Source organism: Crocuta crocuta, unplaced genomic scaffold (assembly GCF_008692635.1).
Source record: "Crocuta crocuta isolate KB4526 unplaced genomic scaffold, BGI_CrCroc_1.0 scaffold430, whole genome shotgun sequence".
Classification (NCBI taxonomy): Eukaryota; Metazoa; Chordata; class Mammalia; order Carnivora; family Hyaenidae; genus Crocuta; species Crocuta crocuta.
The window spans coordinates 2,504,814-2,517,887 of record NW_027527934.1 but is presented as its reverse complement, the minus strand read 5'-3'; the positions used below and the strand labels follow the sequence as shown (position 1 = coordinate 2,517,887).

The following is a 13,074-nucleotide window of genomic DNA, read 5'->3' as shown; positions in this document are numbered from 1 at the left end:
ATTCTTGAGTGCCAAAACTATGAACTAAGCTGAAAGGTGATAATAACAATGATAACAACAACAAAAACAACAACAGTGTTCAATTCACATTGCCCAATAAGAGTATCAAATGCACTACAAATATTCCTGGCCATTAATGTTGCCATGAATCAAGGATTGAATGTACCACATATTGTTAGAATTGTATAGGTGTTCAACATTTTAGATGCCTGTAAAGTCTTTTTGTTTGTTTTTAAAATTTTGTTTTATACCTGGTTGAGTAGCCGCTCGAAGAGCATTAGGCAACCGGTTCACCTTTCTCATGATTTCCTTCCATGACTTATCCACTTGAAGGAACATCTTAGCCTCAGCAGGCAATTGCCTCTGAATATCTGGAGCATTAAAAATACTTTCTAGGTAGAGCCAGTTTCGCTGACAGTTCAGCCACTCTTCCTAAGAGAAAATATGAGCACTATCAATTTTTAATCCTGAATTAAAAACACAGTTACATTAAAAATAATTACATGGGGACTCACTATATTTTTTTCATTGGGGAAGCTTCTCACAGGTTCTTTGAGACGGAACCTCCCTAAAGGGTCCAAGACTCACTGCAGCCAAATTTCTACCCATCTTCTACTGAGCAGAGTTACAATGAATCTACTGTGTGGCAACCAGAAGGGACCCAGAGAAAGAGGATTATAATGTCCATGGCAGACAGTCTAAGGGGAAGCGAGATCCTAAAAGAAATATGAAGGGTTGGGAAGTGTTGTTAAGTGACTATTTCCAAATATAGACAGGGCTTTCCAAAAAAAGGTTGTTGTTGTTGTTGTTTTTAACCTCAATTGTCTCTATGTTCTTCCCTCTCTTCCTTTTTAAGAAAGAAACAGGACTCATTTTCTTCAATCAAAAAAGTAAAATCTGCTTGTGACAGAACATGTGGCAAACCCAGAGGACTGGAGGAAGAAGAAAATCACTCACTGCTTCTCCCAATGGAGGCAGTCATGGTTAATCAAAGAAACCAGAACTGGAGTTGGGGCTGTGGATCTCACTGTCTCCTATGCCTCCTGCAATTGCAGGTATAGGTTCAACATCTGTGAAAGAGTTTCTCACTCCAGATTTGGGGGTTATGTCTAAAGCCTACTATTACAACCACTCCCTGATTTATTTCAGGTCTCATGTTTTCTAGACAGTTAATTCTGGCTTTGCTCAGCCATTAGTAGAGGAGGCTGGACATGGGGGTTGGATTATAAGGTGTTCATCCAAGAGGGCGGATTCCTCATAAAGATCCCTATAAAACAAAATTGGAACAAATTATCTTTTCCTACTTAGTGCCTTTATTATTTCACAGATAACTTTTCATATATGCAGAAAGAATATACAGAAAGCATGAACATAATTAAATCAAGCAAAAATCTGAGGTCTAAGAAAGAGATTGGATGGGAACAAAGTAAGATCAGTATAAGTGGATTCTTTGTTTTACTGTGGGATGATCTGAAGTAGAATAAAATAAAAAGGAAGGGTGTACCATAGGAAGGTTACCAAGGAGACTTCAAGCAACAGTGTGTGTTTTCCCAGTAAATATGAGGTTGTTGCGACACTGTGAGAGGCTGTTTAAAAGCTGTGAATGTCTGTAGATTATAAGCCAAGGTGCTCCCTGCCTGAGCTTAATTTTGTTGCCAGCAAAGGTTTAAACCAGTTAATAAGTGACCAAAGCTGCCTGCCATTTTGGGATGCAAACTGGTTGAGGAGGGAAAAATCTTTTATTGGAGTATATACATAGGCAGATTGTTCTGTCTTAGAGGTGCTAAGTCATCAAATTGACAACAAGGCCCTTTTTTCCAATTATGAAGTTATAAATATCAGCTTGTCCATGCAAGCCACTGGCTGAGGTACTTAGGGAGGGGAAGAGGGTGGTACATGGGGAAAGAGAATAAGGAAACACAAGGTCTCACGTTCTTAGAGTGAAAAACTCCTGGAGCCTCTCTGTTTATTTTGAACTTTGAATTCTGAAACCATTGGTGGCAGGGTTCAGTCACCCTGTGTTGTCACATGTTCATTGAATCATTTTAAAAGCTGAATGATTTCAAAAGCCCTGGTCTTTTGACTGGGGCAGTGGTCACTTTAAAACACACACACACACACACACACACACAAAATGTTTTTTAATCTTAGGATTTAACTTATACCCAAAATGCTATCTTGAATCATGATACCCATCAGTACTTGACACCATCTAAACCAGCATCTGGAACTCCAATGTAAGATCTTTTCAGGCATGTGGTAGGTTTCTCTGAAAACTTTAAATGTAAACTTCATACCACATTGTCAGTTTTTGTTTTAATGAAACTATAGACTTACAAATAAACAAAAAATGTGGGCAACATATAGGAGCTGAGGATGACTTCCAGCTGACAGCCAGCAAGAAATTGAAGCTCTTAGTCCCAGAATTACAAGGAAATGATTTTTGCCAACAACCTGAGTGAGCTTGGAAGGGGACCCTCCCTGATCTGAACTTCTGATGTGAATTGAGTCCTGGCCCACATCTTGATTGAACCTTTGAGACCCTAAGTAAGAGACCCAGTTTAAGTCACACCTAAACTCCTGACCCACAGAAACTGTGGGCTAATAAATGTACACTGTTTCATACCACCAAGTGTGTGGTATTGTGTTTTATGTCAAAAGTTACTAATACAAGGGGGATGGTATAATCATATAAAGAAGAGCTTAGTTTATTTGCATTCTCCTTACATTCTGAACATAAAAAAATATTGACAATTAAATCTTATACTTAAACTAATATATAAATGATTGAAGAAATGACTTCTAAGGTCCTTTGGCTCTCCAATTTTCTGAGTGCATGAATTGAAATTGTCCTCACTCACCAGTGTTTGATTAAATAAAGCAAGTTGTTTCTGCCAGTCATCCACTCGACTTTTCAGTGGACCGACGTAACGTGATGAGGCAATAGTGGAAATGTTGATGGTGCTATCATCAAGAAGGACCTTTAAAGAAAGAAGACGAAAACATGCAACATCATATGTTTGTGCTCTCAATGATAATCACAGATATTTAATCCCAAGAGTCCACGTAGAAGCTTTTTGAATAAATAACTTTTTGAATAAATAGCTTAGTCGCACCTACTGTTTCCTACCCATCCACTTCCCTTCCTTTATCCACTTTACCATGACATTCTCTCAAATGTCACTGAGAAGAGACTTTTGATTGCCAAATCTTAGGTGTTTCTATAATTATTAATGACACGTGTTTTTGTTTGGTTCAATACTCTTTTCCTCTCTTCCCCTACTTTTAGATAGCTGGTCCTTCTTTATACTATTTGGTCATTCAGGCTTTTATTTCTAAAGTAATCCAAACTTGCAAAATTAGCTGTCTTCTCTATGCAATTAAACATCTCTTTCTCTCAATTATCTTGGGGAAGAGAGAAACTGAACACACTCACATGAAGCTCAGGATGACTATGAACAATGTTCCCTCTACCTTCTTCCCCTGCTTTCCCCCTCACACTATAGCAACCCTCACAAAACATGTACATTCGAAAAAATGTGTCTGTGAATCTAAAGAATTTTAAGTGCTTTATACAAATTATGAATTTCTTGAGAGCAGAAGTGCTACCACCTAACATACTTGGCCTCATACTGCCTGACTTCCATCTTGGGTATGCTCTCCCACCCACTGCCCAGAGTGACATCTGGCCTTGCTCTTCCAACCTATACCCAGCAAAGCCATTTCATCTCTAGTTCTGGCCTGGGTACACCCTAATGGGCCAGGGCTTCACTTTTTATTTTTAGGCCATAAGACACAGATCCTTTTGTTAAACAAAAGTGCCCTTGGATTTTAAGTCACAAAGAATATTCCAAACACATGGATTAGATTTCTTCTGTTGTTCATACAGTATGGCCATCTACTCTTCATTTCAAAAAATTCAAGTGAACTTAGTTTCCTAGTGTGTTATAAATCTGAAATGCTTGTTCATGGGTTTTTTGTTTTTTGTTTTTTGTTTGTTTTTTGTTTTTTTTTTTGCCTCATTTAAATGGTTTGAAATGCTCTTCATTCTCATCTATGCCTGTCAAATTCCATTTACTCTTTCAGGTCCAGCATGTCTTGGTTGGTTTAGGAAGTGTTCTCTGATCACTTCAGCCATAAATTATCTCCTGCTTTTCTAAATTCCTCAACAGTTAACTGCAGGATCATAATATTTTTAAATGCATACCATTTTTATTCCTTTGCTAAATATTTCATATATACTCATTTGTGTCATTTATTCATATTTTGTCTTTCCAATTAGATTTTTTCTTATTTAGTAACTCATATTTCATTCCTCCATCATAACCTCCTATAGAAGATTCAGGAGTAGTTCTGACCAGAATCTTTACCATAGGTTTTCAATAACCCAGTTACTCACCTGTATGTCATCTGTGCCGCCCAGGATAAACACATCTTTGGAGTCACGGTGAGGGAGAACAACAAATTCAGTTGTTTTCCAAGAATCTTCCACCTTAGAAATAATTTAAATCTTAGAACACCTAAATTTGTGTTTAGACACTCAATAAATGTATGTAGAATGAAATAAGTGAAAATTCCATAATTATCCCATTGTCCTCCTGACTGCCTTTAAAACTCTTAAAATCCTCTTATTGGTTAAAGGATAGTGATTAGCTAAATTTTATTGACAAACATTAATACATATGAATAACTTGTGATACGTTAATGTGTACCCTTTACCACTTTATGCTTTAAGATAAAGGAAATATAAAAAAATGTAAGGAAAATAAGTTTTTACACAGGTGATTTGTAGGTATGTGTGTATTTTAGGATAAGGAGGTAAGTAGTATAAGTAGGGAAATCTTTTCACTGTTTTTTGTAGCACTTCACACAGGTTTTTTTTTTTCAGTGGTTTGAAAGATAATTTATTTTGCTATAAAAGATCTTCCTTGGTATGTGTTTTTTTAAATAGGCATGCAAATTTCAAGCTTTGTTGTCAATAAGTTCCTGTTGGACTATAAGCTAAGTAGAAAGAAGATATTGATAAAAGTACTGATGATAATGATAATGATAATAAATGTAGTGAAACAACAGAAGGATGACTGATAATGAGAAGGTGAACCTGCAATGTTGAAAAATATATCTAGATGAATCAAAAGTTGGTGATCTTTATGCTGAATACAAAAACCTTAATATTCCCTGATCTTAAGAATATATATTTTTCAGATTTACCTTCTTAAGAATTATTTCTAAGGCAGCTTCTCCAGAAGCCTGTCCAGAAATGTCCTGGATTTCTTGGCCAAAATCAAAAACATGCAACTCAGAGAGCTTCTCCAAGGTTAATGGAATTTCAAGATCCACTAGGGTGGCGTCAACTGTTTGTTCAATAGCTGCCCAATGTCTCGGCTTCAAAGTTGGGTTCCTCAAGTCAATGATAACTGGAAGCTGGAAAGCAAACACTCTCAAAGGCACCATGCTTTTATCTTAAAAACATAGCTCAAGGCTTCTGGTTTCAATTCAGGAATGTAGAGAATTGGAATGAAACTACTTACACTCTTACAAAAAGAAAAAATGGACAAATTAAAAAATAATAACTTCTATTGAGCCCATCAAAAAATTAAGGTTGCAGGGCAACCAGCAAACTCAAAATTTGGGGAGAGGCTGGTTTCTCCACAGCAAGAAAACAGGACCTGAGAATTTGCTTACTGAGGACAGATGCCTTGGGTTGCCATTTAAGCTAGGAAGAAGATTCAGCTAAATTTTACTTTATTTTATTTTAATGTTTTTATTTATTTCTAGGAGAGAGAGAGAGAGAGAGCATGAGCAGGGGAGGGTCAGAGAGAGAGGGAATCACAGACTCCGAAACAGGCTCCAGGCTCTGAGCTGGCAGTCAGCACAGAGCCCGACGCGGGGCTCGAACCCACGAACCGCGAGATCATGACCCAAGCGAAAGTCGGACGCTTAACCGACTAAGCCACCCAGGCGCCCCTCAGCTAAATTTTAAAAATAAATTGCTACAGAGTGAGCATAGGGTAGCATGGGAGTGTGAAGTCCCTGGGGGCTACAAATAGAAGTATTCACAGGGAAGACTGAGGAGAATCATAAGAAAGCCTACCTGATAGTGCTGCCTGGGGATGGAAAATAACAGCTACTATTATAACTCTAACCAACCCATTTCTCCTAGTTTCCTTATGGAGCAAAAGACTTAATGTCAGGGAAGTGAGCAGCAAACAGTCATTTTAAACACTGGTAATACCCTGTTGTAGATTCCTGTATATAACTGGAGAAACAGAACTGGAAAAATAAAAGCTCTACTCAAGGGGAAGTGAAAGAAATATGTTCTGGGCTCATTACTACAGCTGAGGAGGGGTAGGAACACCTTCCAAAAAAGAAAACTTCATGCTTCAATGGCTTCACTGGTGAATTGTGTTAAACTTATAAAGAAATAATGCTAATTCTACACATCTCCTCCAGAAAAAAGAAGAGGAAGAAACACTTCCCAATTCATTTTAATGTACAAAAATTCCCTAAAAATAAAAAGTGAATTTAGTAAGATCACAGGATATAAGATCAGTATACAAAGGCCAATAGTATTCCTATATAGCAGCAATGAACAATTGAAATTTGAAATTAAAAACAATATTATTTAGGATACCATCAAGAATACTTAGTTATAAATCTAATAAAATACATGCAGAATCTATATGTTGAAACTATAAAACTTCAATGAAAAAAATAAAAGAAGACTTAACTAAATGAAGAGATATGCTGGTAACAGATTGGAAAATTCACTCTGTTTAGATGTCAGATCTCTTCAATTTGATCTATAGATTCAACAATCCTTCAAAAATCCCCAGCAATTTTTTATGTATATTGACAACCTAATTCTAAGATTCAGATGGAAAGGTAAAGGAATTAGAATACACAAAACAGTTGTAAAAAAAGAACAAATTTGGAGGACTTATACCTACCTGATTTCAAGACTTACTAGCTATAGTCATCAAGACAGTGTAGTACTGGTGAAAGAATAGACTCAGAACAATAAAACAGAATGAAACCCAGAAATAGACTAAAAAATATAGCCAGCTGAGTTTTGGCAAAGGTGCAAGGGCAGTTCAATGGAGAAAGGATAGTCTTTTTAAGTAATGGTCCTGGATCAAATGGATGTCAATATATAAAAAATGTAAACCTTGACATATATGTCACATTTTATGCAATATAACTCAAAATAAATCATAAACTTTAATGTAAAAAAAGAAAAACTATGAAACTTCTAGAGGAAAATATAGAAGAATATGTGTGACTCTTAAGTTTGGCAAAACATGTTTAGATACTATACTAAAAAGATAATTCATAAAAGCAAAAAACATAAATTGAACTTTATTAAAGTTAAAACTGTCTGTGCTCTGAAAGTCACTGGCAAGGGACTCAAAAGACAAGCCACTGACTGGGAAAAAATATTTTCAAGTTACATGTTTGAAAAGGACTTGGATCCAGATTAGATAAAGAACTCTTAAAACACAATAACAAAACAAGCAACTAAATTAAAAATTGGGCAAAGAGCCAAACTAACATTTCAGCCAAAAAAGATAAAAGGATGGAGGAGAAGCATTAAAAAAATGATGCTCCACATCATTAGTAACTAGAAAAATGCAAAGTGTGACCACTATGAGATGCTTCTATACATTTACCGGAGTGACTAAAATGAAAGCCAACCCATACCACACAAAGCCCTCCCCAACGAGAACAAGTGCTGGGGAGGCTGAGGAAGGGTTAGAATTCTCACATACTGCCTGTGGGAAGGTAAATTGTCACAGCCCTTTGAAATACAATTGGCTGGGTTTCTTATAAACATATATGTACACATACTTACCAGGCCACCTAGTAATCCCACTCCTAGTTATCTACCCAAGTGAAGCAAAACCTCATGTCCACTCAAAAAGCTGTATATCACTGTGTATCGTAGCTTATTAATAATCACTATAGGCAAACCATAAACACTGAGAACTGAGGGTTGATGGGGTTGGGGGAGAGGAGAAAATGGGGGATGGGCATGGAGGAGAGCACTTGTTGGGATGAGCACTGGGTGTTATATGGAAACCAACTTGACAATAAACTATATTAAAAAATAATCACCATAAAACTGATCATAACTCTTTCAATGGGTGAATGGATAAACCAACGGCGATAATCTATACAATGGAATATAACTCAGTAATAAAAATTAACAAACTGTTGATTCACATAACAACATGGAAGAATCCTTTTTTAAGATATGCTAATTCACAGAGATGCACAACTATTACCACTATCTAATTTTAGAACTACCACTATTAACTACGTATCACCCTCGTATTATCCCAAAAGGAAACCCCATACCCATTAACTATCATCATGCACTTCTGTTTTTCCACAGTGCCTGGTAACCACGAACCTACTTTCTCTCTCTATGTATTTCTCTATTTTGAACATTTCATATCTATGACACCATATGCTATGTAGTCTTTTTATTACTGTTTTTTTTCACGTAGTATAATGTTTTCAGGGTCATCTATACTGTAGCATGCATCAGGACTTCATTCCTTTTCATGGCTGAATAGTATTCCATCATATGGATATATTACATTTTGTTGATTCAGTCATTAGTCGATAACATTTGGGTGTTTCTCATTTTTAGCTATTATGAATAATGTTGCTATGAACATTCATATGCAAATATTTGTGTAAATAAATATTTTCAATTCTCTTAGATATATGCCTAGGAATAGAATCACTTTTGAGAAACTGCCAAACCGTTTTCCAAAGAAGCTGTACCACTTTATAATTCTACCAGCAACATAGGAGGATTCAAATTGCTCCAGATCCTCATCAACACTTACTATATAGTCTATCCTTTTTATCATAGCCATTCTAGTGGGTGTGGACTGGTATCTCATTGTAACTTTGATATGCATTTCCCTGATGGCTAATGATGTTCAGTATCTTTTCATGTATCTCCTTTGGGGATCTGTCTATTCAAATCCTTTGCCCATTTTAAAGGGCTATTTCTCCTTTTATTTTGAGTTATGAGTGTGTTATATATTCTGAATATAAGTACCTAGATGCATTTTAAATGCATTTTTCTAAGTGAACACTGCCAGACACCCAAGACTGTATATTGTATTATTCCTTTATAACATATATGAAATGAAGAACTTTAGGGACAGAAAACAGGTCTGTGGTTGCCTAGGGCTGGGATGGAAGGAGGGGCTGATGACAAAGAACAGCAGATAGGAAATTGGGGGGTGATGGAACTATTCTGTATAGTACTGTTATGTTGGATACAGGACTCTACCCATTTGTACAAGCCCACAGAACTGTATACCACAAGACGTGTCTTTTATTATATACAACTTTAAAAAAAAATCAACCATAACTTTGAAGGAATGCAAAATGGAACAAAGACTGTGACAACTAGATTTGTTTTCAATTGTATGATATAACCACATAAAGAGCAATGAAGAAGAAAGAGGCTAACGTAAGTAACTTTGGGAAAGTGTTTTGACTAGGTATTGTAAAGCGGAAGAGGGAGAAACTGCAAAAACGCTCTTCTTTGGGAAAAATTGCCTCTTGTGCCTGAAGTTTTGCTTACTTTTCCTACCCATGCCTTCTTTTAGTCCTTTTTCTCCTCTATTTTAAGAAATCTAAAACTGCTTAAAAGAATAACGTCATAACCCCTTTCTTTCCCATTTCAAGTACTAGTTCAGCAGCATTAGGTTTCAAAGAGCTAGCCTCGCAAACCCACTGCTGGGCTTCTCAACCCTCACATCATGGCACGTCTAGAAAATGGCATATGTGTTTGGTGTGGTGGTATAAGTGGACAAGACTGCACTAGCCTCATTTGGCTGTCTAAGGGCTGAGTGGGTCAGTATCTTGCCATACCTCTGGACCATTCCTGCACTAAGCTCCCTACCACGTGGGAAACTCTTACTCTGAATGTCCCTTCAACCTAGGTATTCAATTCATGATGTGGCCAACTGAAGATAAGGATGCGATCTGTCTCTGAAAAAATTGAATTGGTCTGTTCCTTTTCTCTCTGCTAAGTTAATTTAAACAGGGGAGAATTTCTGACTTTGGTCTCTTTAGCATCAGGTAGTGATGCATTGACTTACCTGAAGTTTTTAAAATAATTTCTACCAAACTTACCTTTTCTTTCATTTTTTCCACCTTCTGTTTTAGCAGGGGAACCACGCTGTTGGGTGGCAAGCCTTTTTCCAACTGAGTCACAAATTTGGCATATTTAGAAACTTGACTATTTAGGACTTCTGGATCCAAGCAGTCAAATTTGGACTATAAAAAAAATTAGAAAGAAAAAAAGTTAAGCCATGTGATAATGGCAACCTTGAAATAGTAAAGTTTTTTTTTTTACTTTACTCAGATATTCCAGTAGTTAAATTGTTAATCCAAGTTAACTCTATACTTTTGAAAATGGCTTTACTTATTAAGATTGCCAGTAGTGTATCAGGCCTCGCTTGTTTATTCCTTTCATGTTCTTATCTCCCACATCATCAAATGCAGTACTGCAATCCCTGTAATTTATTCCCAAGAGCCAACTCTTGTAAAAAGATAAATAGCCACTTCTTACACTTGCTAACTAGAAATTTCTCACCCAGTAGTCTCCTATTATTTGATTATGTACTCTTTTAATATAAATGATTCAAAGATGTACCCCAAAATATACATGTATCTATACATATCCTTCTCAGTTATATAAACAGAGAAAGACAAATACTGTATGATCTCACGTACATGTGCAATCTAAAACAAAACAAANCCTGCTCACGCTGTCTCTCTCTCTCTCTCCTAGAAATAAAATTTAAAAAAAAGAAAAAGAAAAAGAAAAAAAGAGTTGGATGCTTAACTGACTGAGCCACCCAGGCACCCATCCATATAATTTTAGAATCAGCTTGTTAATTACCACAAAACTCAAACCTAGGATTTTGATTGGGACTATATTTGATATATAAATAAAATTGTGAGGAATTAAAAAAAAATAAAACAAAACAAAATAAAATGAAGAGAAACAAATACAGAGAACAGACTGGTGGTTGCCAGAGATAGAGGTGGAGGTAGGTGGGATGGGTGAAGGACTAAGAAGATATAAACTTCTAGTTATAAAACAGATAAGTCATGGACATTTTATATGCAGCATGGTAACTATAGTTAACAATTCTATATTACACGTTTGAAAGTTGCTAAGAGAATAGATCTTAAAAGTTCTCATCAGAGGGAAAAACTTTTCCAAATCATATACGGCACTAGATGTTAAATGCATTTACTATAGCGATCATTTCACAATATAGACAGATATTAAACTGTTACATTGTACATTTGAAACTAATATGTTATATATAAACCTTCATTTTTCTGTCTTTCTTTCTAGGTTCAACTTTCCTTTCTGTCCCTTAATGGGTCTTTTTGTGTGTTTCCTCTGATGAAATCATCCCATTTTTGAAGCTTCTGTTCTAAACTATGGTGGTAATGAGAAAACTCTCTAAGTTTTTTCTTTACTCCTCAGTAACATTTTCTACCTCTGAGGTAAGTGATAAAGGAGTTCTACAGGAGCACTTACAATCTCTGATATTGTAGCATGTATATGTTTGTTTTCTGTTTTCCTCACCAAAAGATAAATTCTGTGAGGGTTTGGACTTTGTCCTTTTTATTCTCTACTGGTATGCCCGCACTTAGACTGCTGTCTGGCAAACATTTTCTATGTCACTGGTGTTTAACCCAGACATGTGACTTCTAATTATAGTTATCAGCACAAGTAGGCTGAATGAGCAAGTGCAAAAACAATATTTGTAAAGTTGATGATATTTCTAACATGTCCATATCACACTTAAAAGAATAGATGGTTATCTATTCTGCCGTATAGAGGGTTGACTCTTATCAAGATATGAATTTTTGGGTAGACCCTAGAAACCAAATTCTATGGTGGCTGTTGGTCCTTGGCCCCCTAATTAACGTAATTTACTGTTGAGCTAAGAGCTCATTACTGCAATTCTATTCTATCACAGTGAACAGAATGGCTTCCTTTTTTTTTTCTTCAAAACAAGAACAGAAACCTAAGCTAACAGAAATCTAAAGTGTGTAGATTTATCACAAATAAAATTCTACAATCCTCAAGAACACTTTGGTGTAGTGTATCATGACAACACTGTTCAGAAGCCACAACTCAGCTAAGTGTCATGCAGTGAAGTTTTTTGATGTTTCCTTCATTTAGCCTTCTTAAATGGAGGACTCAAGAAGCCTACCTTACAAGAATGCATTGTGCTCTGTGGTATATAGTGACAGAAAGACCTTTGTGCATTTCACTGGAAAGCTGATAATAATTCTCATAAAATTATAATGTTGCATACTTTATTGAATTAAGACTACTCTAGATTGTTAAAGATCATAATTCATATTATTAGGATTTTAAATTTAATTGATAAAAAGTGATTTCAGGATTGAGAGGTTTTTTGGGGGGGTATGTGTGTTTGTGTGTTTTACCTTTAACCATTCTTGTTGGAGTTGATCCCATTCAGATAAAGAATCCCAGAGCAATTGTTTGAGCTTCAATTCAGCACTAACTTCTTCCAAAGCTTCAAACCTGGATACTTCTATCTTTAAAAATATAATAAGCAAAATTCAGTATTTAGTTTTCGGATACAAAGATCTTACGTTACCCTCCTATTAGTAATTCTTGATATAGTGACACTTAGCAGAATATGGGTGGGTCCTAAATGAGGAAAGAAAAAGAGAGATAGAAAGAAATTTAAAAAAATAAAACAAATCACATACCCCAATTATATTCAATTTTCCATTTGAGTGATAAAATATAACTCTTTATATTTTCTTAAAACTTAAATATTCTGCAAAGACATAAATATTATGAATACCATGGGCATTCTTTTTCAAGTTGGATCATATATGCCTGGCCTTTTTAGGAAAACAAATGAGTCTTTGGAGGTACAGATTTTATTTGGGGCATGTATACCTAGATGACAGAAGAGAGAGATGTCTGTGAAGTAGCTGGTGGAGGGGCTGGGGAGATTTAAGATAGAAAGAACAGAC

General features: G+C 35.9%; 1 protein-coding gene across 1 annotated transcript in view; it reads right to left on the bottom strand.

Annotated features, from left to right (window-relative positions):
- DNAH6 (dynein axonemal heavy chain 6) overlaps nucleotides 1–13,074 on the bottom strand; it is a 209,415-nt gene that overhangs the window by 135,197 nt on the left and 61,144 nt on the right. Inside the window, exons 17-22 of the mRNA XM_077751897.1 lie at nucleotides 12,511–12,624; nucleotides 10,165–10,308; nucleotides 5,212–5,424; nucleotides 4,400–4,492; nucleotides 2,862–2,981; nucleotides 252–432 (exon numbers count right to left, since the gene is read on the bottom strand). Of these exons, the coding sequence (XP_077608023.1) occupies nucleotides 252–432; nucleotides 2,862–2,981; nucleotides 4,400–4,492; nucleotides 5,212–5,424; nucleotides 10,165–10,308; nucleotides 12,511–12,624 (865 nt within the window). The remainder of the gene's footprint in view (nucleotides 1–251; nucleotides 433–2,861; nucleotides 2,982–4,399; nucleotides 4,493–5,211; nucleotides 5,425–10,164; nucleotides 10,309–12,510; nucleotides 12,625–13,074) is intronic.